Raw genomic sequence first — 27,611 nt, forward strand, 5'->3', positions numbered from 1 at the left:
GTTCACCACCACTGCCCTATCTCAATGCCTCTCCATTCCTTCTAGGGCCCCAACATCCAATCTTAAATAGTGAACTGCTGTACAAATAAACAGAAGAAAATATAATCGTGAGACTTGAGCAAACACCAGCTTTGAAATGTTTCACCTCTGAAGTTCTAGAATTCTGAAAGCAGGCCTCATAGCTATATGATCCAGAAGGTCCACAGATCAATTCTGGTCACCACCAGGAACTCAATAGGTGGCCTCAGACAAGCCACTCTCTAGGAAGTGTTAATTTCTAGTATTGTGGAATGTCTTCTAGCAGCCTTCCAGATGTAAAGGTGGATGTTCCCATCATCCCCTGCCAGCATCATGCTGGCAGGGGATGATGGGAACTGTATCCATAACATCTGGAGGGCCGCGAGTTTGACCCCTATGCCCGACAGCATGTCCCCTCCACTGCCACACACATCTAGGGGGTAAACTACACTGATCCATCTCTCCTTTTGAAAGCAGAACCAACTCCCTCTTCCAAAGGAACCAACAGAACCAACTCCCTCTTCCAAAGGGATCAACAAATGCTACCTCTCAGCTGATGGAGGGCCTCATCGATGGGGTCGCTTCGGTCCAGACGGTACCGTTTTGCCTTGGCCGCCATGACAGCATCAAAAGTCTCCCGTGTCATCCGTCGGGAAGCCATTTCGGCTCTGCTGGAACACAATCATCACAGAAACATAAGCTGGCAACCCAGAGCCAGGGACCCCCTCAATGCACGCTTGCTGAAACATTTACATCCGGCTTTTCCTCGCCATTCAAGGAGTTTACAATAACAATTCAAAAGAATGTCCAGTTAAAACCAGGACGAAATAACGCCAAATCTCTCCCTTTCCCCCAACCCCATCAAAATCCCTGGCTCTGAGGCTGCGTCTACAAGGGGGCCTGAAGAACTGAGAGGAGTGGTGATTAGCCAGTGTGGTGTAGTGGTTAAGAGCAGGTGCACTCTAATCTGGGGAACCGGGTTTGATTCCCCGCTCTGCCACCTGAGTTGTGGAGGCTTATCTGGTGAACTAGATTAGCTTGTGCACACCAACACACTGGGTGACCTTGGGCTGGGTGACCTTGGGCTAGTCACAGTTCTTTGGAGCTCTCTCAGCCCCACCCACCTGACAAGGTGTTTGTTGTTGTGGGGGGGGGGAAGGGAAAGGAGATTGTAAGCCCCTTTGAGTCTCCTTACAGGAGAGAAAGGGGGGATATAAATCCAAATTCTTCTTCTTCTTGGGGATTTTCACTGAAAGGAATCTTCACTTCTTCTATTCAGGCAAACCATTTATTAATTAAAATGTTTATCTCCTGCCTTTCTCGTGGGTGAAGGCAGTTTACAAAAATAATTTAAAATGTTTTCCTAGTTAAAACCAAAAACAAAATAGCAAACCCCAAACCTCTCCCCGCTCCCTCAAAAGGAGAATCTGGGCTCTCTAGTTTAAACAACATTAAAAGTGATGCTGTTTCAGGATGGATCCCCCCCTTCAAAAAACAGCATCACTTTCAATGTTGTTTAAACTATTCTGTTTCTCCGAAAATAAGACACCCCCTGAGAATAAGACGTAGTAGAAGTTTTGCTGAAGTGCTAAATATAAAACATCCCCCGAAAGTAAGACGTAGCAAAGTTTTTGTTTGGAAGCATGCCCGTCGAACAGAACACCAGAGCATGAAGCTATGGAGCACGAAAATAAGACATCCCCTGAAAATAAGACATAGCGCATCTTTTGGAGCAAAAATTAATATAAGACACTGTCTTATTTTCTGAGAAACACGGTAGGGAGCCCTGGGTGTGTTCAGATTTGTAGGTTGGGGCATGTTCTCTAATGTGATGGTGACTTTGAGATGACCCGGTGCAAAAAATGTCGTTTGGTCGTGGTGGGGGAAGGTGGCCGCCCATATTGGGGGGGACTCCGATTTTGCCCTGGGCTCCATTTTCCCTAGCTACGCCTCTGACTAACAGTGAGCTAGTCTACCATCCCTCTTCCAACAAAAGTCAGGCTCTGGGAAGCTGACAATCAGGGTATGACAGCACTACAATTCCCTTTTGGTTTTTTTGGTCTCTCAGACAACTGGCATTCTGAGATACACCACCTCCAGTCATGGAGGATCTTGTTAATCATTGCGACTGACAGCTCCCTCCTCGACCATTAATATATTTGCTCCTCTTTTAAATCCATAGATGCTGTCCCCATTTTCTTGCAGCAGAAGGTCTATTGGGTAAAAAGGCAATTCCTGTCATCAGTTCTGAACCTGCTTGCCCTCAACTTCACGGAGTGATGCCACATTCAAATACAACAGGAAGGATCTCTCCACGCTAAATCACCTCATGCATTTTCCTACCTAGGAAGCTGCTCCTGCAAGCCTGAGGAACATGTACTTTGCCCACTTCTGTTGTCTCCTCTTCAAAAATACACTCCCCCACACACCTGTCAGCATTTCCAGAGCAACTCCCAGGATCTCCCATTCCAGGAATGAAAAGCCCTCCCCTTTCTAAGATAGGCAAAATCTTGCTGCCACAGCCTAGTCAAGAATTTCATGATGCACTCACCTCAGGATCAACTCTGACAGTCTCTTACTGTGCACCTGCGATCCGTCGCCGCCGTCTGTCCTACAAGGGAAAGTCACATATGCATACAGTGAAAATTTAACCAGATTCTTCCCTGTGCCTCTTCACATCAGGCGTCACCTGAAAGATCAACCTGTCACTTGAGGCAGATACGCCAACTTTACACAGTAGTAGAGTTGCCAGTTCCATGTGGGGAAATTCCTGGACACTTGGGGTCGTGGTTAGGGAGGGTGGGGCTTGGGGAGGGACATCAGCAGAGTCGACCTCCAAAGCAACCACTGAACCATCAGTCCCAAGAGAACTGATATCTGTCTCTTTCCAGGAGATCTCCAGGCCCCGCCTGGAGGCTGGCATCCCTTCTCAGTAGGTAATCCTAAGGCTGACAACGTTGGTTTTGGGGTCAGAGCCAGGGGAAGGCTGAATTTAGGAAGGGAAGGGAGCAAAGCATGGATGTGATACCATTCAGTCTGCTCTCCAGAGCTGCCACTGTCTCCTGAGGAACTGAGCTCCAGCATTAGAAGATCAGTTTCAATTTCGGGAGAACCCCCAGGCTCCTCCTGGAGATTGGCAACCTTACCTAGCTCTCTTCTCCCGCCCTGCCAGACACTCTGCAACGCACTTTTGTTGGCAATTGCTAAACTAAGGAGAGACTCGCTTGCAGATTCCAGCAGAGGATCAGACCTGGCCCAAATTTCCCATTAGTCAGTTGGCAACCCACCTCCCCAAGTTAGGCCTTCCTCTTTTCCCCCCTCCTGAAACTGTGAGGTTAGACTCCTCTTCACTGAACTTCCGGAGGAGGGGTCTACCCTAAACAATCCGACGACCCTTCTTCAAACTGTCACGTAGTAACCTCTGCAGAAGAAAAGAGCTCATAAGTGACAAGAAAAAATCCTCTCGGCGCATGCGCCCAGCGAACCAGCCCACCCCGACTATGGCCGCTTCACGAGCATGCGCAGATAGCGGCGGCGAGCGCCTTGCGGAATACCGACTCCACAACTTGAAGAGAAGAAATCCAATACTGGAGGGAGGGACAGGGCTATTTCAACGCATGCGTGATCAACGGTCATGTTCCGTCAGAGCATGCGCAAAAGGCCTCAGCGTTTCTATTCCCTATCTATAACCCGGTTTTCCGGAGGATATCTCTCACTGGCATGCGCACAAATCCGCCTTCCCTTGAAATTTTTCACTACGCGCCAGCCGCAATGATAAATATTTAATTTTCTCTCTCTCCAAAAAAATCTACCGGACAGTACTTGACAGCATCGCATGCTAACACGGGAAGTCAATGGGACAGCCCCGCGCATGCGCCAGGGTTTTGGCACGCCGGCTGCGGAAACCCGACTCATGCGCAGTTAAACATCCTTTATGGCGTGTAGCCGTCGTTTTCATTGGCTAATCGGTGCACAGCCGGGTACGGCACCTAGGGGTTGTATGGAGGCCGCGCGGGGCCAAAATTAGTGTAGGTGCTGCAATAGCCACGGCAGATGCACGTCTTTTTGAGCCCGGCAGTTTCAGGATCACCTTATTAGTTCAAGAAGAGGGTTGTTGCGGAGTGCCAAGGAATACATCAGGTAAGGTTGCAATATGTAGGGTAGACCTTAAAGTCTGCATATCTCGGTGGGGGGGGGGAGTCATTCTGCACATGCTTAAGAGCATCCCTCATCCCTAGGTATTCCCTTTCCTCCTCCACCAAGGCTGAATCCTGACCTTCACAAGGTATTGAGCCCCTCCCACCCTTTTCCTCTAAAACAGGCCCTGCTGATCTAAGAATCTGTTCTACTTATTTAGCAATACAGTCCTAAGCAGAGTTATAACATTCAAAGTCAGCTGACGCCAGTGGGTTTAGAAAGGTGTAAGTGTGTTTAGGATTGCACTACCAACCTGGATGAGTGGGATCTGCTCTTCACCTGAAGGCTTGTGGGTACTCCACGGGGAATGGTGTCAGGGGAGGGAAGGGATACTTAGGATGTGCTCGGCATTTATTAACATTTAGCCGTTTTCTCTCTAAGACGTTTTAGGGCTTTCTGGTCATTGCAGGCAGCGTTACCCACATTTGCATCCCAAATGGATTTGATGCATAGCATCCTCATCTATGATGTAAATTGCTCTAGCTTATGCATGCTTATGTAGAAGGGAGGTCTTTTTTCTGTTGCATTTAGTTGGGCTTATTGCAGGTTAATGTGTCTGACAAAGCAAGCATTGATTCTGCTGTATTTGATTTTTTCCCCCCAGCTGCTACAGAGAATCACAGCAGAGACAGGCAATGACAAACTACCCCTGAACATCTCTAGCTGTGAAAATCCTGCAGGGTGGCCAGAAGTCAGCTGTGACTTGACAGCAAAAATAAAGTCATCCTATGCTTGCTTGCTCTGGCCTTTCCCAACGCCAGTTGCTGATCATTTTAGCCAAAGATGCTGGGGGTCAAACATGGGACTCCGTGTTTGCAAACCAGTTGTTCTACGATTGAGCCTCAGCCATGCTTGGTGTATACTGCCTTACCCCGTACGTCCCGACCTGACCTCTTCACTCGGCAGAGGCGAACATACTGGTGGTCTCCCGCCCCTTTGCGACTGGCCTCTACCTGGGCCAGAGCTTTTATGACCCTGGCCCCAGCCTGGTGGAAAGCTCTTTCTCAAGCTGTTAGGGCCCTGAGGGCCCTTGGTGAGTTCAGCAGGGTCTGTAAAACTGAGCTGTTCCAGCGGGCTTTTGGGGAGGCTGGCCGCGGAGTGTTCGCCCCCCCCCCCCTTGATGCCCCCTTGATGCCCTGAGGAGCAGCAGTGGCGTAGGAGGTTAAGAGCTCGTGTATCTAATCTGGAGGAACCGGGTTTGATTCCCAGCTCTGCCACCTGAGCTGTGGAGGCTTATCTGGGGAACTCAGATTAGCCTGTACACTCCCATACACGCTAGCAGGGTGACCTTGGGCTAGTCACAGCTTCTCGGAGCTCTCTCAGCCCCACCTACCTCACAGGGTGTTTGTTGTGAGGAGGGAAGGGCAAGGAGATTGTAAGCCCCTTTGAGTCTTCTGCAGGAGAGAAAGGGGGGATATAAATCCAAACTCTTCTTCTTCTTCTGTGTAACATCTGTTTCCACCTTCAGCAAATTACTGGTCCCCTCCCGGACGTGACCAGATGTCATCTAACAAAATATGTTGTATAGTTGCTACTGATTTTATTATTTTTAAATGTATTACTCGACTTGCCTTCTTCTGCACCTTTTGCTATTTATTGTTTGTTTTTATTGGTCTGTACACTGCTCAGAACCCTTCGGGGGCAGAGCAGTTTATCAAATTGAATAATAAATTAAATAAATAAATAAAAATACCTGCACTTGTCCTGGCTGCAACTCTGTCAGGTCAGATCTCTTTCCAAACATTAGCTGAGAAACTTTTAACAGGCTCAATTGAACCCAGAGCCTTCTGTAAGCAGGGGTCTAAGACACACCATGCAGCAGGGAGAGTGTTTTCCTATTAGGCCCTTCTAACTGAAGGGAATTTAATTCAGTATTTATTTCATGAATTAATTTTATAACTTGCTTTTCTCCCCGTTGCGGACCCAAAATAGCTTACATCCTTCTCCTCTCCTCCATTTCATCTTCACAGCAGCCTTGTGAGGTAGAGTAGATGAAGAGAGAGTGACTAGTCCAAGGTCACACAGTGAGCTTTCATGATGTAAGTGGGGATTTGAACCGGGATTGTCCCAATCCTGGTATGACACCCTTGATTTCTGCACCACACTTTGACTGTGTGAAGCTGCCTTCATCCAATTCAGTTGATAGACAGTAGACTGAGAATGTAAATGTGGAAATACTTTTCTATAGAGTGGGGGATAAAAATGGGGAATTCACTGCCAGAGATCAGAGTGATGGCCACAAGCATAGACAGCTTTAAAAGAGGATTAAACAGATTCATGGCAGACAGTGGTCTGTCTGTGGCTACAAGCCATGGGGACTAAAGAAAATCTCCATGTTCAGAGGTAGTAATCTGAATGTCAATGCCAAGTGGCAACCTCAGGGGAGATTCCAGCCTCCATACCCTGTTGTTGGCTTACTGGAGTAACCGGTTGGCTCTTGTGTGAGACAGGACGCTGGACTATAATCCTGATCCAGCAGGGCTGTTCTTATGCCTTGTGCAGAATCAGAATGTTACATACATACATACATACATACATGCATACATACATACATACATACATATGCCTTTATTGGCATCAAAATTATAAACCATTATAGCAATTAAAAGGAGACACCATTGAAGAATGTATCCCAGAGAGAAGCGTGCTAAACACTGTGTCTACATCTGGACACAATGTGTAGCACATTTTTCTCTGTGAGACACCTCTGAAGATGCCAGCTACAGATGCAGGCGAAACGTTAGAAACAAGATCTACCAGACCACGGCCACACAGCCCAGAAAACCCACAACAAACAGTTGAAGAACGTTAACATTAAAAAATTAATATAAAATAGAGTACCGGTAGAAAGCCAAATTGGATAAATTCATACGTTATATAGTTTACAATACTTAGATTAACACTTATTCTTAACAAGGTGAAGGTTTATAGCACCCTGTAGGAAACTAGCTACCCTTACAGATTTGCAAAAGGGCTATTTAATAAAAAGGACATCAAAGCTGCAACAGAGGAGCTGGCTCTCAGCGCAAGAATAAGGATTAAGAATTTAGCCCAAAGCTCATAATAGGATGAGCAGAAAAATTCCAAGGTGGATCTATAGGATCACTAGAATATCTTATCTTTGTAGAAATTTAAAAGAGGAAAGAAGAATTTTAATTAACCCAGTGTCATGTAAATATCCTGGCCAGGATAGGAGATCCCTTATCTCAATATTGGTTGCCGGAACAGATGTTGAGGTCACGTTGAAAGTTGCCAAATTTGCCTGGAGTATTTGTAAAAAGAATAAAGGTGTTTCCTATAATAATTGGTTTTAGATTAAGTAATTTAAAATAATTATTACAGGGAAATATTTTGTTATATTGTATTACAGTTGGATTTCTGGTAAGGTTTTAATACGCTCATTTTAATGGTTTAATAGGCTCACCTTGATTCTGGCCAGTTTGGTTATTGTGGTGTTTGTTTGAATGTTTGTTTGAATGTTTGAATATGTCATTGATATCTTTCTGAACTGGTCTATGACTGTAAATAAATAAACTAACTAACTGAGCAGAAGAATAAAATATGTTGTACTGGTTCAGTGCCTGAGTCACAAGGACAGAATCTTTCTACATATGGTACTCTCTAGAATCTTCCAGAGAGGAGGGCAGATGGCGTAGCATTAAAGCGAGTGAGAGCGTAAGCTCTGCTCTGCCTCGGATTTTGAAAGAGGAAAAGATGTTCAGCTGTATGACCTGGCATGCGCGGGATTCCCAGACTCGATGGGGCGCATGCCTGCATAGTTGTCAAACTCGCCGCCCTCCAGATGTTATGGACTACAGTTCCCATCATCCCATTCCCAGATGATGGGAACTGTAGTCCATAACATCTGGAGGGCGGCGAGTTTGACAACTATGCTTAGAGGCAGCACAAATAAGGTTGTTAGCCTCTGTTTCCAAAAATCTGTGTTTTATGCTTCAGCAAGTATCAGAAGCAGGCCAGAATGAAAGGACAGCAGATAGGCCAATAGAGTTTGTCTTCTCGATTATAAGTAGCCCGTTAGCAGAATGTTCGTTTATCCAGCTCTGTGTTGTCTCTTCTGCCTGTCAGCCGACCTGCAAAGTCTCTGGCAAAGTGAGAGCTTTTGCAGCACCTGCTAGTTGAGTCCCTTTAACTGGCGAATAGACTTTTGGCATACAGAGGACAGATAACATAGGGCAGTACGGTAGTTCCAATACTTGGCGTATGTTTGAAACAGGCCCGTTTCTCGAAGCTTTGAATTATTTGCAAAGGTTGCAGCTTTCCCATCTGAGTCCAATGGATGAAGAAAACGGCGCTGTAGTGTTGAGCAGTGTGTGTACAAGGACTGCTGGCACAGAGTTGCATCCAGAAAAGGTATTTTGGGCATTTTTACTGCTGCAGTGGTGACCTCTCTCAGTACAAATGGGCATCCTGTCAAAATCACATTGGATGTAGCTCAGCAGTTTTTCTATTTGTAAGGAAAACTTGTTTTAAGAAGTAGGAAGGTTCTCTCTCTTTTTTTGGCAGGGACCCTCCACATTTCCCATCGAAAATTTGTTAAAAGTCCTTTGGAAGATTCCCCCCCCCCCCCCCCGGCCCTCACATCTCTAGTCTGGGAAAATGCCTACCGTATATACTCACGTATAAGTCAACCCGAATATAAGTTGAGGCACCTAATTTTACCACAAAAAACTGGGAAAACTTATTGACTCGTGTATAAGTCTAGGGTGGGAAATGCAGCAGCTACTGGTTTACTAGTAACAAATCTTGACTTGCATTTTGCAGTCCTTAAATGCTACAAGTGCAATGGAATCTCTCTCCAAGAGAGATGATATGCCTGTCAGAACAGAAATTTCAAGGGCACAGAGTAACACCTAACACGGCATTCACAGTTACTGGTAAATTTCAAAAATAAAAATAGATACCAATAAAACATGTTTTGAATATTTATTTCAAAGAAAAACAGTCTGGTATCAACAATAACTTAAAAAGTTCTGAAGTGGAATATATAACTCTGGCCCTTTCTGCACGGGCCAATAACAGCGCCCTAGGGATGGCAAAAACGCCGTCCCTAGGGAGCTGTTCGCATGGGGGGCGCAGCTGCATCGCAGCAGCGCCGCCCTCGCTCCCCGCCCCAGCGGCGCAAAGCCGCTGTTTCCCAACCTCGCTCCCCGAGCGAGGTTTTCTGAAAACAGCAGCTTCCAGCTGCTGCCGTGCGAACGGCAGCGGCTGGAAGGCGCCATCCCCCCCTTTCAGCTGGAAGGCGCCATCCCCCCCATCCCCCCCCTTTCAGCCCAGGCCTGAAGGTCACAGGGAAGGTACGTCGTTCGGGCGACGGCACAGTGCCGTCGCACCCCTGAGTGTGGCCGTGCGGAAACGGCCTCACACAGACAGCATCTCTTCAGAGTTTCATAGGGAAGATCCCCCTTTTAAAAAGTCCCTACAGGTTCTCCTTCGACACGGATAGCTTATCATGACACAGTGAAGATGCTTTCGGGGTGATGGCAGCCGCTGCCCCAAAGCAAGTCTTTTTTGCAGGTCTGCGAGCTCAGCCGTTCACTCGCGTATAAGTCGAAGGGGGCATTTTTCAGCACAAAAAATGTGCTGAAGTAATCTGAATGTAATCTGAAATGTTGGAGACTTCTTATCAGTCCAAGCAGACACTTCTGGTCTAAGGGACGCTGGGGATTCAGCAGAAACAAATGGAAGAAGCTGGGCCAAAGAGCCCCATCGAGTCTGGGAATCCCACGCGTGCCAGGTCATACAGCTGAATATCTTTTCCTCTTTCAAAATCCAAGGCAGAGCAGAGCTTACGCTCTCACTCGCTTTAATGCTACGCCATCTGCCCTCCTCTCTGGAAGATTCTAGAGAGTACCATATAATCTAGTAATATAATCTAGTCTCTCTCCAGAGAAGCACGTCGCAGTGTTAACGCGCTTGCTCTGCATGCGGAAGATCTTCTGAGCCATCTTCTGCCATTCTGGTTCGAGGATTTGTGTAGCAGTTACTAAGGAAGGCATTTCTCTGCCTAAAACCACGGAGAGCTTCTGCCAGCCGGAGTTGGCAGCCCCAGGCAGAGGTGATCCCACAGTCTGTGGTGCGGTGGTGAAGAGCAGGTGCGCTCTAATCTGGAGAACCGGGTTTGATTCCCCGCTCTGCCACTTGAACTGTGGAGGCTTATCTGGTGAGCCAGATTAGCTTGTACACTCCCAATACATACCAACTGGGTGACCTTGGGCTAGTCACAGCTCTTCAGAGCTCTTTCAGCCCCACCCACCTCATAGGGTGTTTGTTGCCGGGGGGGAGGAGATTGTAAGCCCCTTTGAGTCTCCTTGCAGGAGAGAAAGGGGGGATTATAAATCCAAACTCTTACAGCTTTTAGTGTAGTCCAGTTTATTAACTTCTGATTTTATGGACTATGTCGGTTATTTTATCTCATTATTTGGGTACTGTTTTGTTTTTAAATCACGGGTTCTAGTTGAAACAGCTTTTATGTATTATGCTGTTGATTGTACATCGCCCAGAGCCAAATATAGAAGGGGCGGTTAACAAATCTAATAAACAAACAAACAAACCAGCTTGCTCATAGGTCTGCCAGGATGGTCCAATGTGAGTTGGACCTGAGTATCTTTATTGTAACATAATCTAGGCTCCTAGACCCGTGGTGGTGAACCTTTGGCACTCCAGATGTTATGGACTACAATTCCCATCAGCCCCTGCCAGCATGTCCAATTGGCCATGCTGGCAGGGGCTGATGGGAATTGTAGTCCATAACATCTGGAGTGCCAAAGGTTCGCCACCACTGTCCTAAATGCTTAGGTGGCACCTCAGAGTCTTAGCAAGTATTACGATTTCTGTTATAGCCACAAGCCTAGACAGCAATAAACGGGGAATTGGATATATTCATGGAGGGATAGATCTATCACTGGCTACTAGCCACATTCAGAGGCAATCAGCCTTTGAATCTCAGACCCCTTCCGCACATGCAGAATAATGCGTTTTCAAACCACTTTCACAACTGTTTGCAAGTGGGTTTTGCTATTCCGCACAGCTTCAAAGAGCACTGAAAGCAGTTTGAAAGTGCATTATTCTGCATGTGCGGAATGAGCCTTAGAACCAGAAGGCAACATCAGGGGATGGCCTCATTGTTGTTGGCCCCCTGTCATACCTGAATTGCCAGGTGAGACAGGATGCTGGACTAGCTGGGCCACTGGTCTGATCCAGCAGGGCTCTTCTCATATTCTTTTGTTCCTTTTGTTGGCTTGCCTTTTTGTTTTAGAACAAGCATGAACATAGATAAAATCCTTTCACATTTCTCTCTTGCAGGCCGAGAATTCAGATCTGCATAGAACCAAAATGGCAGCCAGACGGATTACCCAGGAGACATTTGACAGTGTGGTACAGGAGAATATCAGTGAGTTTGGCATGGATCCAGAAGAAGCCGTGATGGAAGCTATCCAGCAATTTGAGTCTCAAGGTACTTCTCGCTGAATGTGGATTTTAGCCTATGTCAAGGATGTCCAACTCTGGCGCTTCAGATGTTCATGGACTATAATTCCCATCAGCCCCTGCTTCAGACGTTCATGGACTACAGTTCCCATCAGCCCCAATTGGCCATGCCAGCAGGGGCTGTTGGGAATTGTAGTCTATGAACATCTGAAGCACCAGAGTTGGACTCCTCTGACCTACGTGGATAGCGGTGCTTTTAAAAAATGTGGACCAGCCAGTGGTTTCAAGCTGCATTTGGGAAAACCTAAAAGCTCCTTGAAAGCCTTCAAAATAATTCTTTGGCACATGGATGCTATTATAGCGGAGCTTGGAGTGACTTGACCAAATCTCTTGATTATTAGTTAGGAAATGGTTTCTCTAAGCATTGCTGTTGTACTTCTATTATGGTATTTTATGTTTCCAGTTGTAAGCCAGTTTGAACAGAGATGGAGCTGGTGTTTGCCACTAAAAATAAATAAATAAATGGCAGTGTGCTGGCGGGGGTGAGGCGGGGGTGCTGCTATGGCAGCACCAGCACTGAGAAGGCATCTGAGGCGGGAATCACTCTGACCCAAGGTCAGTCAGTTCACTGTCAGGTCTAAACCAACACAGCCAGCCAGGGGAAAGTCCAGGAAACAGAGTCAAACAGTCCAGAGAGTCAAGTAACATGGTACCAGGGGTCTGCAACCTGCGGCTCTCCAGATGTTCATGGACTACAAATCCCATCAGCCCCTGCCAGCATGGCCAATTTTGGCCTATGTCAAGGATGTCCAACTCTGGCGCTTCTGATGTTCATGGACTATAATTTCCATCAGCCCTTGCTTCAGATGTTCATGGACTACAATTCCCATCAGCCCTTGCTTCAGATGTTCATTGACTACAATTCCCGTCAGCCCTTGCTTCAGATGTTCATGGACTATAATTCCCATCAGCCCTTGCTTCAGATGTTCATGGACTATAATTCCCATCAGCACTTGCTTCAGATGTTCATGGACTATAATTCCCATCAGCAGTTGCTTCAGATGTTCATGCACTATAATTCCCATCAGCCCATAGCTGAATGTTCATGGACACATTCCCATCAATACTTATAGCTGAATGTTCCATGGACTACAATTGCCATCAGCCCTTGCTTCAGATGTTCATTGACTACAATTCCCATCAGCCCTTGCTTCAGATGTTCATGGACCATAGTTCCCATCAGCCCTTGCTTCAGATGTTCATGGACTATAATTCCCATCAGCCCTTTCTTCAGATGTTCATGGACTATAATTCCCATCAGCCCTTGCTTCAGATGTTCATGGACTATAATTCCCATCAGCACTTGCTTCAGATGTTCATGCACTATAATTCCCATCAGCCCTTGCTTCAGATGTTCATGGACTACAATTCCCATCAGCCCTTGCTTCAGATGTTCATGGACTACAATTCCCATCAGCCCTTGCTTCAGATGTTCATGGACTACAATTGCCATCAGCCCTTGCTTCAGATGTTCATTGACTACAATTCCCATCAGCCCTTGCTTCAGATGTTCATGGACTATAGTTCCCATCAGCCCTTGCTTCAGATGTTCATGGACTACAATTCCCATCAGCCTCAATTGGCCATGGTGGCAGGGGCTATGGGAATTGTAGTCCACAAACATCTGGAGAGCCACAGGTTGCAGACCCCTGGTATAGATAAACCAGGAGGGAGTAGCTGAGAAGCAAGGTCATGGAAACCCTGTCCAAGGTCAAGGCAAGATCCAAAACAGTCAGAACAGTGGCATGGGGATTTGCCAAGGGGAAAGTGCCATGCATCCCACACCTGGACTCATTATATGCGCTCTGAGGACTGCTTTGCTTGAGGAGGCTTCTCACGAGGCTCCCACTCCCGCCTGGCTTGCAAGCGGTGAAGACAGCCCACTCTACCCCAGCAGGGCTGGCTGGCGTGGCTCTGGGAGGCTCAGGCAAGTCTTCCTCTGAAGAATTGTCAGGGGCAGGGGGGGATGACTGGCAGGCATTCCTGAGACAAGAGTTTGCACCCCACTGTGAATCTTCTTCCACAGCCTCAAGTTGGCTCAATAGGTGTTCTGGGGTGCCGGCAACCCAGGCGGGAGTGAAGTCCACCAGGTGGAATGGACCTCCTGACCGAGAGACCAGGGCAGAGGTATCGGGATCGAGGCAGAAGAATTCTTTGTGGACTCTGGTATAATCTTCTTTCTCTTTCGCTCTCTTCAGGTGTGGATTTGAGCAACATAGTGAAGGAGGCTCCCAATCCTGCTCCTGAGAATGGTCAAGAACAGAAGCATGCTGTTTTACAGGTGAGGGGAGAGCTGGGGGCTCTCCAGGAAAGGGTGAAAGGAATTGGAGTATTCACCAGTATGAAGAAGAAGAAGAGTTTGGATTTATATCCCCCCTTTCTCTCCTGTAAGGAGACTCAAGAAGGCCTGGCATGCCTTTCCCTCCCCCCCCTCACAACCAAGCACTTTGTAGGGTGGGTGGAGACTGAAGAACTCAGAAAAGCTGTGAGCTATCCCAAAGGTCCACCCAGCCCAGGCGTGTGTGGGAGTGCACAGGCTAATCTGAATTCCCCAGATAAGCCCTCCACAGCTCCTCAGGCGGACAGAAGCGGGGAATCCAAACCCAGTTCCACTCAGGTTAGAGTCCCGCCTTCTCTTAACCCTTTCATCACTGCTGCTCCTGTATGAAGCCTCTTAGGTCCACTCCAGAGATAAATCCAAATAGCTGGACCTTCTACCTTTGCCTGGTCAGTAAAGCAGAAACCTAAAAACCAGTGCGGTGTAGCAATTAAGAGTGTCATACTTGGATCTGGAAGGCCTGGGTTTGAATCCTCACTTGTCCCCTGGAAGCTTATTGGGTGATCTTGAGCTAGTCACACACACTCAGCTTAGCCTACCTCGCTGGATTGCTGTGAGGATAAAATGAGGAGAGGAGAACAGTGCAAGCCGCTTTGGGTACCACTAAGGAGAAAAGTGGGGTAAAAATGAAACAAATGCATACGTAAACTTTGACACAGCCCAACCTCTCCAGCCTTTTAAGTCTGGTTCCTGCAGCCGGCCTTGTCACTCTGACAAGAAAACCTGCCGTGTAAATTGGGGCTCCCTAGTATGTTTGCTTGGAGGCCCCAAGGCATCCATTGGCACGCTTTCTGGCATTTTTAGGAAGTGGGAGGGGTCAAGGAGAGCTTTTGCCCAGCAAGACTTTTGGCTGGCCATTGGGAATTTGATTGGCTGTGTAGCTGCTGCCTTTGCAGCACAAGGATCTGCACTGTGTTAATGAGGTTAGCTTCTGGCAATCATCTGGGCCCATGACACACTTTCAGCCTTGACCCAGTCAAGTACCTGTATGCAGAGGCGGAGCTACCAGGGGACAGTGGGTGTGCACTGCACCGAGCGTGTGCCTTGCCCTTCCCCCCCAAAAAATCCTGGGGCTCAGCCATTTTCTTCTGGAAGCTGTTTCCCCCCCCCCCCCCCTATTTTCAGTTTTCCCTTACTCTCCTAAATCTTGGCAGCATGCTAGTTAGAAATATCTGGAGCACCTCCAGAAAAAAACAGCATTTTTCTGCCTCTTGCCACAGCGAATTCTTTTTCGCCTCTTCTTGTAATGCTCTGAAATTTGCGCTACAGCACTGTAGCACCGTAGCAGTTCGGAGCACCTTCTTTATGAGGAGAGGCTGCAGCGTTTGGGACTCTTTAGTTTGGAGAGGAGATGTCTGAGGGGGGATATGATTGAAGTCTATAAAATTATGCACGGGGTAGAAAATGTTGACAGAGAGACATTTTTCTCTCTTTCTCACAATACTAGAACCAGGGGGCATACATTGAAAATGCTGGGGGGAAGAATTAGGACTAAGAAAAGGAAACATTTTTTCATGCAACGTGTGATTGGTGTTTGGAATATGCTGCCACAGGAGGTGGTGATGGCCACTAACCTGGATAGCTTTAAAAGGGGCTTGGACAGGTTTATGGAGGAGAAGATGTATGGCTACCAATCTTGATCCTCCTTGATCTGAGATTGCAAAGGCCTTAGCAGACCAGGTGCTCAGGAGCAGCAGCAGCAGCAGAAGGCCATTGCTTTAATACCCTGCATGTGAGCTCCCAAAGGCACCTGGTGGGCCACTGCGAATAGCAGAGTTCTAGACTAGATGGACTCTGGTCTGATCCAACTGGCTCTTATGTTCTTATGTTGATGATGTACCCCTGAATTGCTCTGTTACCAGCATTAGAATGCATTAGATTGCTGTAGAGCCATAGAGGGAAACTGAGAATGTAAAAAAAAAAAAAGAAGTTGAACAAGAACGCGTTTCAGAAAGAGACGGGAGGAAAAAGCGGCACTGTTTGAAAGCATAGGTGTCAAACTCGCGGCCCTCCAGATGTTATGGACTACAGTTCCCATCATCCCCTGCCAGCATCATACATCATGCTGGCGGGGATGACTATGATCCACTAACATCTGGAGAAGGCTGCAGACTGACTATCTATGAACTATAAACAGAAGACAACTGATAAAGACAAAGTTTCCCCACTTCCAGTCATGTTGACCCTGAGTATAAGCAAAGCGTTTTGTAGGAGTAGTTTGCCATTGCTTTCCCCGGCTGTGCTTGCCACACCCCTAGCTATGAGCTAGGTACTCATTTACCGACCAAAGGAATGGATGGATGGCTAGGTTGACCATGAGCCAGCTGCCAGGATATCTGACCCACAGGGGGCTCGAACTCCTGACCGTGTGAGTGGCAGCTGATAGACAGGTTGAAATTAACTGTATGAAATGTCTGTCTCTGTATTGCTCAACTCAGAAATGGGCCAACAGACAACATCTGTTTTAGAATGGTAATCTGAAAGGGACCTAAGTGAGCAACTAGTATCAATAAATGCCATCAATGGTTTTGGTCTGCCCTGTTTGAGCAGCTGAACCTGGTGATTCTTTGGTTTCATTTTGCTTCACTGAATACCATTGGAAAATATAATTATTGCAGAAAATCACTTGTCCAGAAGAAGCAGAGAATGAACACTTGTGGGTTCGTTTCCCACAAAGCAAAAGCAAAATTTATTTATTTTTAAAAATATTTTATTGGTTTTAAAATAACACAAAGAAGTAGGATAAAGTAAAGTTAGTAACATCACATGGTGTTATCAGTCTTGCAATCCATGAAATATCAAACTGAAATTTATAACCAAGTTTATGAGAAAAAAGGTAAGAAAGAGAAGTAATATAAGCTGGAAAAAGAAATGAGATATCGAGAGAAAGAAAAAAGAAAAAGACATTCATTAAAATTACCAGTCATCAGAATACATCTATAACTTCCTAGATCCGTGGTGACGAACCTATGGCACTCCAGATGTTCATGGACTACAATTCCCGTCAGCCCCTCCAAAATGGCCCATGCTGGCAGGGGCTGATGGGAATTGTAGTCCATGAACATCTGGAGTGCCATAGGTTCGCCACCACTGTCCTAGATTATCTACGAGAAAAATAGTATTACTAGAAGCTACTGGTTAATTCAATCTATCAACTTATTGTGTACAATAATAGGTATAAAATTGCATTTTATAAGTGTTAATTCAGACCTGTTCGTTAAACTATATAATCAGCGTTAACTTAACATATTGCTTATATAAGTTAGGAATTAGTATAAGGATAATATTATAAGTTCGAAACGAGTCCATCTTTAAATTTAACTATTCCACAAAGCTAAAGTAACATTTAAATGAGGAGAATCCCATCACACCAGCTTGCAAAATTTGGCCTCCTCCCTAGTTGTAATCCATATTTTCTGTTTTTTTCCCGTAGACATTGGACTCTCTCCAGAAAGCTGTTGTTGACTCTGACTCTAGCAAAGTAGATGAGCTCCTCGTGAGCTTTGCTGAACAGTGCAGGCAGGACCTGGCAATCCGTTACCTGGCAGGGCAGAAAGGGGCCTACCCTGCCGTGCTGGCAGCCTGTCGCTTGGCGTCTGAGGACAGGTGCTCTCTTCTGAAAGCCCTCGACGCCCTCTCTGCGCTCCTGGATGGCCAGCCAGATCTCCTTGATGCCTCTGGACAGGAGCTGCTGCTGCGAGTCCTGCGGGAGAGCCGGGACGATGCCGAGCTGACCTTTGCCGCTGTCCACGGCATCCGCCACCATACCTGAAAACCACGAGCAGGAACAGCTTGGGACCACCGTGAGAGAAGCGGTGCCCCTCAACTTCTGCTTGGCGCCATCATCCGACCACGAGGGTTGTGCCGATGTGAATCGGGAGGAGCCTGCTTTCGGGGCTGCGCATCCATGACATTTGGCGACTGACATCCGAGGTGCCCCAGCCCATACGAAACACATAAGATGATTGTGGTGGAACACGATGGCTTGAGGATCCTTATAGAGGCTGCAAAAGGTAGACACTGAATGTGCTTACCCAGCTCAATAAGAGATGGTGGTTTGGGGTTATCAAATCTGGGTAGGGAAATTCTTGGAGATCTGGGGGTGGAGCCGAGGGAGGTTGTGAAAGGGAGGGTGTAAGGATGTTATGTCACTCTAGGATTTCAGTTTCTTTTAGACCAGAGGTGTGCTGGCAGAAGAAGCAGAAGGGAAGACCAAGTTTTTTAGCACCCCTTCGTGGTATTAGGGGGGAGAGAATGGGATGATGGTTAGAGGCAGAGGAGGAGAATCAGGATGAAAAGTTGGCGTGGGGGAGGAGAATGAGGATGAAAGTTGGCGTGGGGGGAGAAGTCGGGATGAGGATTGGCCCTTAGGGGGAGGAGAATCAGGATGAAAGTTGAGGCGTAGGGGGAGGAGAATCGGGATGAAAGTTGAGGCGTAGGGGGAGGAGAATCGGGATGAAAGTTGAGGCGTAGGGGGAGGAGAATTGGGATGAAAGTTGAGGCGCCAGGGGAGGGAGGATCGGGATGAAAGTTGGCGTGGGGGGGAGGAGAATCCAGGATGAAAGTTGGTATGAGGGGGAGGAGAATCGGGATGAAAGTTGAGGCGCAGGGGGAGGAGAATCGGGATGAAAGTTGAGGCGTAGGGGGAGGAGAATCGGGATGAAAGTTGAGGCGTAGGGGGAGGAGAATCGGGATGAAAGTTGAGGAGCGTAGAGAGGAGAGAATAGGGTAGAAAGTTAGTAGCATAGAGGAGAATGGGATGAAAGTTGGCGTGGGGAGAGAATAGGGATAGTTGAGGCGTAGGGGAGAGAATGGGATGAAAAGTTGAGAAGTAGGGGAGAGGAATCCGGGATGAAAAGTTGGTATTAGAGGGAGGAAGAATGGGATGAAAGTTGAAAATAGAGAGTGGGATGAAAGTTGAGGTGCAGGGGGAGGAGAATTGGGATGAAAGTTGAGGCGCAGGGGGAAGAAGATCAGGAGGATTGTGGCGTGCACGAGGGAGGCGGAAGAGCGGCCAAGCATGGGGGAGGAGGAAGAGGAGGTGGTTGCTCGCTTGCCCACCAGCCTAGCCCTCCACACCCCGTGAAGCTGCAGCATGCTGCCCTTTCACATGATTATGGCCGAGATGCAGTACTTATACTGATGCCCACCATGCCGGCTGGCCCGAGGAGCAGAAGCGTGGGGGGGAGGCGGTTACCTGGCCCTGGCAGTTAGATTGCCTACTGCATGGTCAGCCGAAGACCTGCAATGCTCTGGGCTGGGAAGCTGAGGAAAAGGAGAACAGTGTGAAGGCTGGAAGAAGGGGCACCCATCACAGTGGAAACCCTATTAGAATACAGCCTTTCCCCGACACCTCGGGAGAACGGAGGAAAGATGTAAAGGAAGAACAGCCTTGGTCTGTTGTTCGCACACGTCCCTTGATTAAAAGTTGATTCTGTGCTGAATGAGGGAGGCTTTGGTGGAGAAAATGGAAATAAAAAACCTCACCCTCCTCCAGCAACTGAATATCTTTTGTTCGTTGTCATTTATCTGGCCACTTAGCCCACAATTACTGCAAACTTTCCTTCCTTATAGTTAGTTTTCATTGTTTTATTGCTGCTTTTATAGGTTTTAGCTATTTTATGATTGTCTTACTATTTTATGATTGTCTGTTGTTCCTTGAACCTCGAGGAATATAGTACAGTATAAAAATCTAAAGAATGAATGAATGAATGAATGAATGAATGAATGAATGAATGAATGAATGAATGAATGAATGAATGAATGAAAAGGAAAAGACCCCTGCACCTGTCATTGCGCTGTATCCTTCGTGCACGTGGCCTTGCTGTGATTCGTAAAAGTGTCTTATTCTTCTGTTTCTTCCTCCAGTTTTCACAGATGATTGCAGCGTCCTCCGCGAAATCTGTGCTCCTCTTCCATCTGGCTGTCAGATGAGTTTGCTTGGGAGATGGATTGACAACAGAGCTTAAATTTCATGGTGGCATTGCTGGCTGATTGTATTGACCATCAGGTATCTCTGTCCCCTTATGCATAGAACGCTTACCTCGGGGCTTCTAGCCGCACAGTGGGGCCTCCTGCAGCGTGGTGTCCTCGTGTTTCTCCCCCTTTCTAGCTGAGATTTCTTTCTCTTTCCCTCATGGCTTGCAGGAACTGGTGAGCAGCAGTGGGCGTAGGAGGTTAAGAGCTCATGTATCTAATCTGGAGGAACCAGGTTTGATTCCCAGCTCTGCCGCCTGAGCTGTGGAGGCTTATCTGGGGAATTCAGATTAGCCTGTACACTCCCACACACGCCAGCTGGGTGACCTTGGGCTAGTCACAGCTTCTCGGAGCTCTCTCAGCCCACCTACCTCATGAGATTGTTTGTTTGTGAGTGGGAAGGAAGTTAATAAGCCTTGGAGTCTCCTGCAGGGAGAGGGGCATATAAATCCAAACTCTTCTCTTCTTCTTCTTAGACATAAGAAAGCTTTCACTTCCTGCTCTGTAGCTTGCTTGCTGAAGTTTCACTAGGCCTCTGCTTTTCCTGGTTCTCTTAACTCCGTCCATCAACTCCCTCCTAAAGGCACACCTCACACCCAATAGTTGCAACATAGCGGCTTTGTTGGCTATTAATTTTTAATCCCGGGCATGCTTCCAAACAAAAACTTTGCTACGTCTTACTTTTGGGGGATGCCTTATATTTCGCACTTCGGCAAAACCTCTACTATGTCTTATTTTCAGGGGATGTCTTATATTCGGGGAAACAGGGTACGTATGATTTAAAAAATGCATTTACCTGCTTATTGTTATTTTCTTCCTACAGCCCTGAACAAGTACTACTTGGACACAGATGATGACGAAGAGAACTACATATAAGCCCATTTTCCGTTCCATTCAATTCCTACCATGCAGGGGCATTATCTGTAATATTGTACAGACTGCATATACCTGATATTTATTGACCAAAAGAAAGTCCTTATTTATGTAAATAGATATAGAGGTATCCTGATGTAACCTAGGTATTTTTATCCTAATCACTCAGTTTTTCTGTACGGTTTCCCAAAGGGAGAGAGATCTACTCAACGGGGCAGGGAAATACAAAAACTGCAGTTTTTGGATAAAGTATCTCTTCACACATTAGATAGTTAAATTTGTGGAACTCTGTGCCCCAGGATGTGATGATGGGCACCAACCGGGAAGGCTTCAAGAGAGGAGAGGACAGATTCATGGAGGACATGTTCATCCATGGCTACTAGTCAAAATGGATAATAGTCATGATGCATGACTATTCTCTCCAGTATCAGAGGAGCAGGCCTGTTGTTTTAGGTGCTGTGTGGAATGCAGGCAGGATAATTCTGCCGCAGTTGTCTTGTTTGTAGGTTTCCTAGAGGCACCTGCTTGGCTGCCGTGTGAACAGATTGCTGGATTTGGTGGGTCTTGGTCTCATCCAGCTCAGCTTTTCTTACGCCCTTAGAATCTGATTTAAACCCATTTCCTCTGCCTCCTGTTTGGTCAGGCTCAGCGCCTCAAGTAGTAAACAGCAAATGATGGCCCCTTGAGTTGCTCATGACAGCCAAGAGAAGCCTGGCCTGGTAACTTTTGGAGGAAGTATTGACATTACCTCTTTGGGTATACGAGGGGGAGGTTGACTTGGTTTTTTGGGATTTCCACATGGATTATTTGCCCAGAGTTTGTTGGGAAGTAGCCTTCCCCTCCCGCAGATTGTGGTGCATTTGTGTAACTCCTGGGGTTTCCCTGGTTTTTTTAAAAAAATCTTTCTCAAAACTTTCTCAAAGTTTTGGGAAAGTTCACAGCACAGCCTGGGGAGGGGAGGGGCTGCATGTGGGTGGAAAAGTTTGGATTTTCCTGATCCCCCTTGACCATTGCTGGTGGACAGGGGACCTGGCAACCCTTGGTCCCACACACCCAGCAGCCATCCCTCCCACACAATCCATTTCCTCTTCCTACTGCCAAGGTTTTGTTTTAATCAGCAATGTAATAGCATTATAGTAAGATCTCATATCAAAATATTATCAGGTTCCTTGAATTCCCACTTTTAATTTGGTTTTAAATGTAAGTCTGTGGCCCAGGGGTCCTCAACCCTTTTGAGCCATTTTGGCACAGTGTGGTAGGCACAGCCACAAAATGGCTGCCACAGAAGGAAAAGCCGGTCACAAAATGGCTGCTGCATCTTATCTCCAGTCACACAGTGAAGATGCTTATTATGTGGTTGCAACTGCTGCCAAATTATTATTTTTTAAAATCTCCACAGCCAATCAAATCGCCAGTGGGCAATCAGAAGGCTTGCCGGGCAAAAGCTCCACCTGGCCCCGCCCATTTTCTAAAACACTTGGTGGGTGATAGGAAGGGTTGCCAACCTCCAGTTAGCCCCTCAAGATCTCCTGCAGACAAAGAACCTCAAACCCTGCAGAGAAAATGGCTGCTTGGCAGATGGACTGCTAAGCCATTACAGCCAGCTGAGGTCCCTCCCCTTTTCAGGCTCAATCCCCAAATCTCTATACTCTGTCTCAGAAAAAGATGTTAGTATAGTCCAGTGATGGCGAACCTTTGGCACTCCAGATGTTATGGACTACAATTCCCATCAGCCCCTGCCAGCATGGCCAATTGGCCATGCTGGTAGGGGCTGATGGGAATTGTAGTCCATAACATCTGGAGTGCCAAAGGTTCGCCACCGCTGGAGGGCTACAGAAATGGAAGAGTGATTGAAGTCCATTCCTTCTTTCTGTTCTACAGATGTACACCATCTCCTTCTTTCTTAGAATCATAGAGTTGGAGGAGACCACGAGGGCCATTGAGTCCAATCCCCTGCAATGCAGGAAGACAATCAAAACAGCCATCCAGCCTCCGTATAAAAAAACCCAAAGGAGGAGACTCTGCCATACTCTGAGGCAGCATATTCCACAGTCACACAGCCCTCACTGTCAGGAAGTTCTTCCTAATGTTTAGGCGGAATTGCTTTTCCTGTACCTTGAACCCATTACTCCTTGTCCTAGGTTCTGGAGCAGCAGACTCCACAACTGCACAAGGGTAATACTGACAGTGGCTTACCAGTCTAAGCGCGGCATTGCTGCCGTGATGCAACCTGGGTCCCAAAGCCCTATATGCCAAATGTACCACCCACCAATACCTAGCCCAGTGATGGCGAACCTTTTCGAGACCGAGTGCCCAAATTGCAACCCGAAACCCACTTGTTTATTGCAAAGTGCCAACCCGGCAATTTGACCTGAATACTGAGGTTTTAGGTTGGCTCTGAGGTGCATGTTACTTGGGAGTAAGCTTGGGGAAGCAACCGTGCAACCCTTCGAATGGGTGAATCACGAATTCTAGGAGGGTTTCTGCCTCAGAAGTGTCCTAAGCCAGCAACCTAGCTTACTCCTGTGTAAACGATCGTGTCAGGTTAGCTCTTATAGAGGGGTGTGTGTAGTGATTTTCCGCCCCCTACCCACATGATGAGCTTTGTGCACATGTGCCCACAGAAAGGGCTCTGAGTGCCACCTCTGGCACCCGTGCCATAGGTTCGCCACTGCTGACCTATTTTATTTATTTATTTATTTATTATTTAGATTTCTATACCGCCCTATCCCCAAGGGGCTCCGGGCGGTGTACAACATAAAATCAATACAATATTAAGTAGGGGAGCAAACCATACAACTACACAACAACAAATTACATAGGCTCCATCCATTTAAATAATCATTAAGACTTACCTAGCCTCTTATAGCTGCACCTCCCTAGCCTGGCTTCTCCAAGGACTCCTTTGCTCCAGAGCTGCCAACCTGCTGCTCCATCGCCATTCCTGCAAGCTGGCATGCAGCTTCTTTTAGCAGTGCTCCTGGGGTTCTGGCGACACTGGGTGCGAGGGGACAGACACATCCTCCCCCAGCTGGGTGTCAGGAAGCTGGGGAGTTACAGACCTGAGATTGGGCTGTGGCTCCCAGTCTGCATGCTTTGCCTGAGTCTCTGGACCCAATCCTGCAGGGACTATTGCAGGCTCTGCCTGAGCCTCTGGACCCAATCCTGTCAGCACTACTGGAGGCTCAGACTCTGAGCCTGCGAGTGTTACCTGGGCCTCTGGGGCCAAACTGTGCCCTCTCCCCTGTTTGCATCCGAGGCATCTTCTGGTATGCGGAGCTGGCTCCCAACACACAGTGCTGTATCTAAGGGGTGGGGGGGCAAGGGATCTGGAAAGGAAAGCCAAGAATTGACATTGATTGCAGGGATTCTTTTTTTGGGCCATTTAAATTGTGCAGTCGGAAATCCTGGAACTGGTTAACGGCTCTCCCTCCTTTTTTTTCTCACATTGCAGGGGCCGTTCTTCCCTGTTTTTTTTAATTTTTATTGTATCATTTGAATATTACATTTTATATTAATGCTTTTCTTCATTCGTTTTCAAACAATACATTTTCCCCCTTTTTTCCCTCCCCCCCATATTTTTTTCATAGTTTTATCAAACAAACAGCAGTAAGTTCATTCTTTGTAATCTCTTCTCCCATTTCTCCTCGTTGACTCCGGCTTCTTTCATCCAGTCCGCGTATATGGTCCATATCTTCAAGATTTCGCTCTGTTTAGCTTGCCACAGTTTCTTCTTTGTTATTATTTCCAAAATGTCCAGTGTCACTTGTTCCCAGATGTATTCCAACCATTTCTGGATTGTCCATTTTTTCTTTTCTTTCCAGCCTAAAGCTATTGTTGCCTGTGCTGCTTTGATCATTATTTTATACATATAGCTATATTTTTATCTACCCTTCTATCCTCCATTACACCCATGAACATTAAATCATTATTTATCCCAATATTAATCTTCACCAGTTTCTTGATTATATATCATTACAGTTGTCCAAAATTTTTTCACTTCTATGCATTCCGTCCACATATGACTATAATATGCCACGGCTCTCCCTCCTGTCCCCTTCTGCCTCCAGGTGTGTGAGCAGAGCTGCGCGGCTCTGTGCATGCTCGCTTTGCGCAAACCGGAGAACTGCCGGGTCATCATGGAAGGGGGAGGGGCCTTGGCAGCGCTGCAGGCCATGAAGATGCATCCCAGGGAAGTCACTGTGCAGGTACTGATGGGCAGCATTTTTTAAATTATAATGATTTCAAACCTTTATTGGCATTAAATGTATCAACGAAATGAATATCAGTCACAGTACGTTACAGTCTCAACGCGTTAGTGCTGGCGATTGTAATGTTGTACTTGCCATCTCAAATCTTCATAGTAGCTAACAGGAACTTGGCTACCACAACCGCTGTTTGAGGATAAAATATTAGTTCCTTATCAAAGATCCTTAAGCATGTGCACTCTAATCTGGAGAACCGGGTTTGATTCCCCGCTCTGACGCTTGAGCTGTGGAGGCTTATCTGGTGAACCAGATTAGCTTGTGCACTTCAACACACTCCAGCTGGGTGACCTTGGGCTAGTCACAGTTCTTCGGAGCTCTCTCAGCCCCACCTACTTCACAGGGTGTTTGTGAAAGGAGATCGTAAGCCACCTTGAGTCACCTTGCAGGAGAGAAAGGGGAGATATAAATCCAAACTACTACTTACTCTTCCTCCTCTTCCTCTTCTTCTCCTGCTCCTTCTTCTTCCTCTTCCTCTTCTCCTTCTTCTTCTTCCTCTTCTCAACACAACAACACAAGCCTTTATTGGCATATAAAACGGGACAAAATTTTAAAACAAAACAAGGTTAAGAAATACAGTTAAAATTGCTAAAATTACTAATTTCCTTCTTCTTCCTCTTCTCCTTCCTCTTCCTCTCCTCATTCTCCTCATTCTCTCCTTCTTCTTCTTCTTCTTCTTCTTCTTCTTCTTCTTCTTCTTCTTCTTCTTCTTCTTCTTCTTCTTCTTCTTCTTCTTCTTTTTCTTCTTCTTCTTCTTCTTCTTCTTCTAAGCTTGAATGACAGTTGCAACTGGCCGGTTCTTTCTCTCTTTCCCTGCAGAAACAAGCCTGCATGCTGATTCGCAACCTCGTCTCCCACACCCGGGACTTTTCCCAGCCCATCCTGGAAATGGGAGCGGAGAACTTGATCACGGAAGCCCGGGCAGCACACAGAGACTGCGACGACGTGGCCAAAGCAGCCTTGCGGGACCTCGGCTGTAAGGTGGAGCTGCGGGAGCTCTGGACAGGCCAAAAGGGCGGCCTCGCGCACTGAGACGGCGGGGCTGCAGTCAAGCCGGCAAGACCTGCAGAGTTCTCATAGGCTGAAAGGAATGCGGACTGGAGTAAAGCTCGGCTTTGTAGTTGAGGGGGATGAGTGGGCTCATGTGCCCCCTTCTGGCTCATGGCAACCGGTAGGCCCACGTCATTGCCTGCCTGGGCTGGACATACAGTGCCCCAACGGTGTTCTCTCACGCTTGGTTACTCCTTTCGCCAGGATTCCTTGTAGGCTCTTCCTGCTCTAGAGGATCGGCTTGCCCCTCGAGATAGGATGGCGTTGTTGTGTGGCCACTGCACTTACAACCTTAGGGAACGGAGCCTGCCAACTCCTTCTGCAAAGCTGGGCTGTGTGAAAGGCAGGGGGGGGGGGGGTTGGAGGAGATGGATGACTGTCTGTTTAGCACCTTGGTGGCGAACCTTTGGCACTCCAGACATTGTGGACTACAATTCCCATCAGCCCCTTCCAGCAATGCCAATTGGCCATGCTGGCAGGGGCTGATGGGAATTGTAGTCCATAACATTTGGAATGCCAAAGGTTCGCCACCACTGTAAGTTGGCCCCTGCCTGGATGGTGGGAGGCTGGTTGGTCCCACAACTAGGCCTCTGTTACTATGGCAACTGCTGCTGGTCCCTGCTGTAACTCTGTTTGCTCTTCTACTGTACTTCCCTGCTTCTCACCTCTGAGCACCAAGCTCTTTCCTTGTGTCATCCTGGTGTCGTTAAACAAAGATATGCGTGTCTACGTGTGTGAGTCTGTTTTGCTGTTTTTCTTCAACTTCTTTAATCTTTCATTTTATTTACATATATTTATATATCAGATTTAATACATCGCCCCAGCCCCAAAGGGCTCTGAGCGACGTACAACCAATTTTAACCTTGCTGTAACTGAGTTCAGGCCAAGAGGTGGGCTGAGTGTTGTTTGGGAGCACCGTCAATCTCAAAACAATTAAATGCCGCTTTCCACCCTTTTTCCTATGCTGCTGAAATCAATTTCTTATCCTTAATGTTAATCCTGCAGCAACTTCTCTCTTGTGGGAAGAAGATGACGGTCACATTCTTGGGTCCCAACGAGGGGTTCACTCTCCAAATTGTTCACTTGGGGGAAGCAAAAATGTTAAGGAAAGTTAATTATGCCGTGACCAAACAATCCTTCCTAACTACAAAGTTACAAAGCGTTCTTTGGAGTCCCACCCCTTTGAATACATGTACTGATACACCTTTCTGTATCATTTTACATTGCTCAATGTACTCTAATCTGGAGGTGTACTCTAATCTGGAGGAACCGGGTTTGATTCCCCCGCTCTGCCGCTTGAGTTGTGGAGGCTTATCTGGGGAATTCGGATTAGCCTGTGCATTCCAACACACGCCAGCTGGGTGACCTTGGGCTAGTCACAGTTCTTC

The 27,611-nt window shown here is 47.1% G+C and overlaps 2 protein-coding genes across 2 annotated transcripts in view; one reads left to right on the forward strand and one right to left on the reverse strand.

Annotated features, from left to right (window-relative positions):
* The window catches only part of SUGP2 (SURP and G-patch domain containing 2), a 29,637-nt gene extending 25,727 nt beyond the window's left edge, over positions 1-3,910 (reverse strand). The window contains 3 exon segments of the mRNA XM_048498818.1: positions 565-689; positions 2,570-2,629; positions 3,831-3,910. Of these exon segments, the coding sequence (XP_048354775.1) occupies positions 565-689; positions 2,570-2,629; positions 3,831-3,850 (205 nt within the window). The 5' untranslated portion in view covers positions 3,851-3,910.
* ARMC6 (armadillo repeat containing 6) lies at positions 3,678-27,180 on the forward strand. The gene is given in 10 exon segments (XM_048497781.1): positions 3,678-4,158; positions 11,539-11,689; positions 13,920-14,002; positions 17,493-18,072; positions 19,928-19,972; positions 19,975-20,069; positions 24,035-24,177; positions 24,969-25,116; positions 25,993-26,605; positions 26,746-27,180. Coding segments are annotated over 8 exon segments (1,428 nt in total). The 5' UTR covers positions 3,678-4,158; positions 11,539-11,568; the 3' UTR covers positions 26,206-26,605; positions 26,746-27,180.
* The last annotated feature ends 431 nt before the right edge of the window (positions 27,181-27,611 follow it).

Source organism: Sphaerodactylus townsendi, linkage group LG05 (genome assembly GCF_021028975.2).
Source record: "Sphaerodactylus townsendi isolate TG3544 linkage group LG05, MPM_Stown_v2.3, whole genome shotgun sequence".
In the NCBI taxonomy this organism is placed as follows: domain Eukaryota; kingdom Metazoa; phylum Chordata; class Lepidosauria; order Squamata; family Sphaerodactylidae; genus Sphaerodactylus; species Sphaerodactylus townsendi.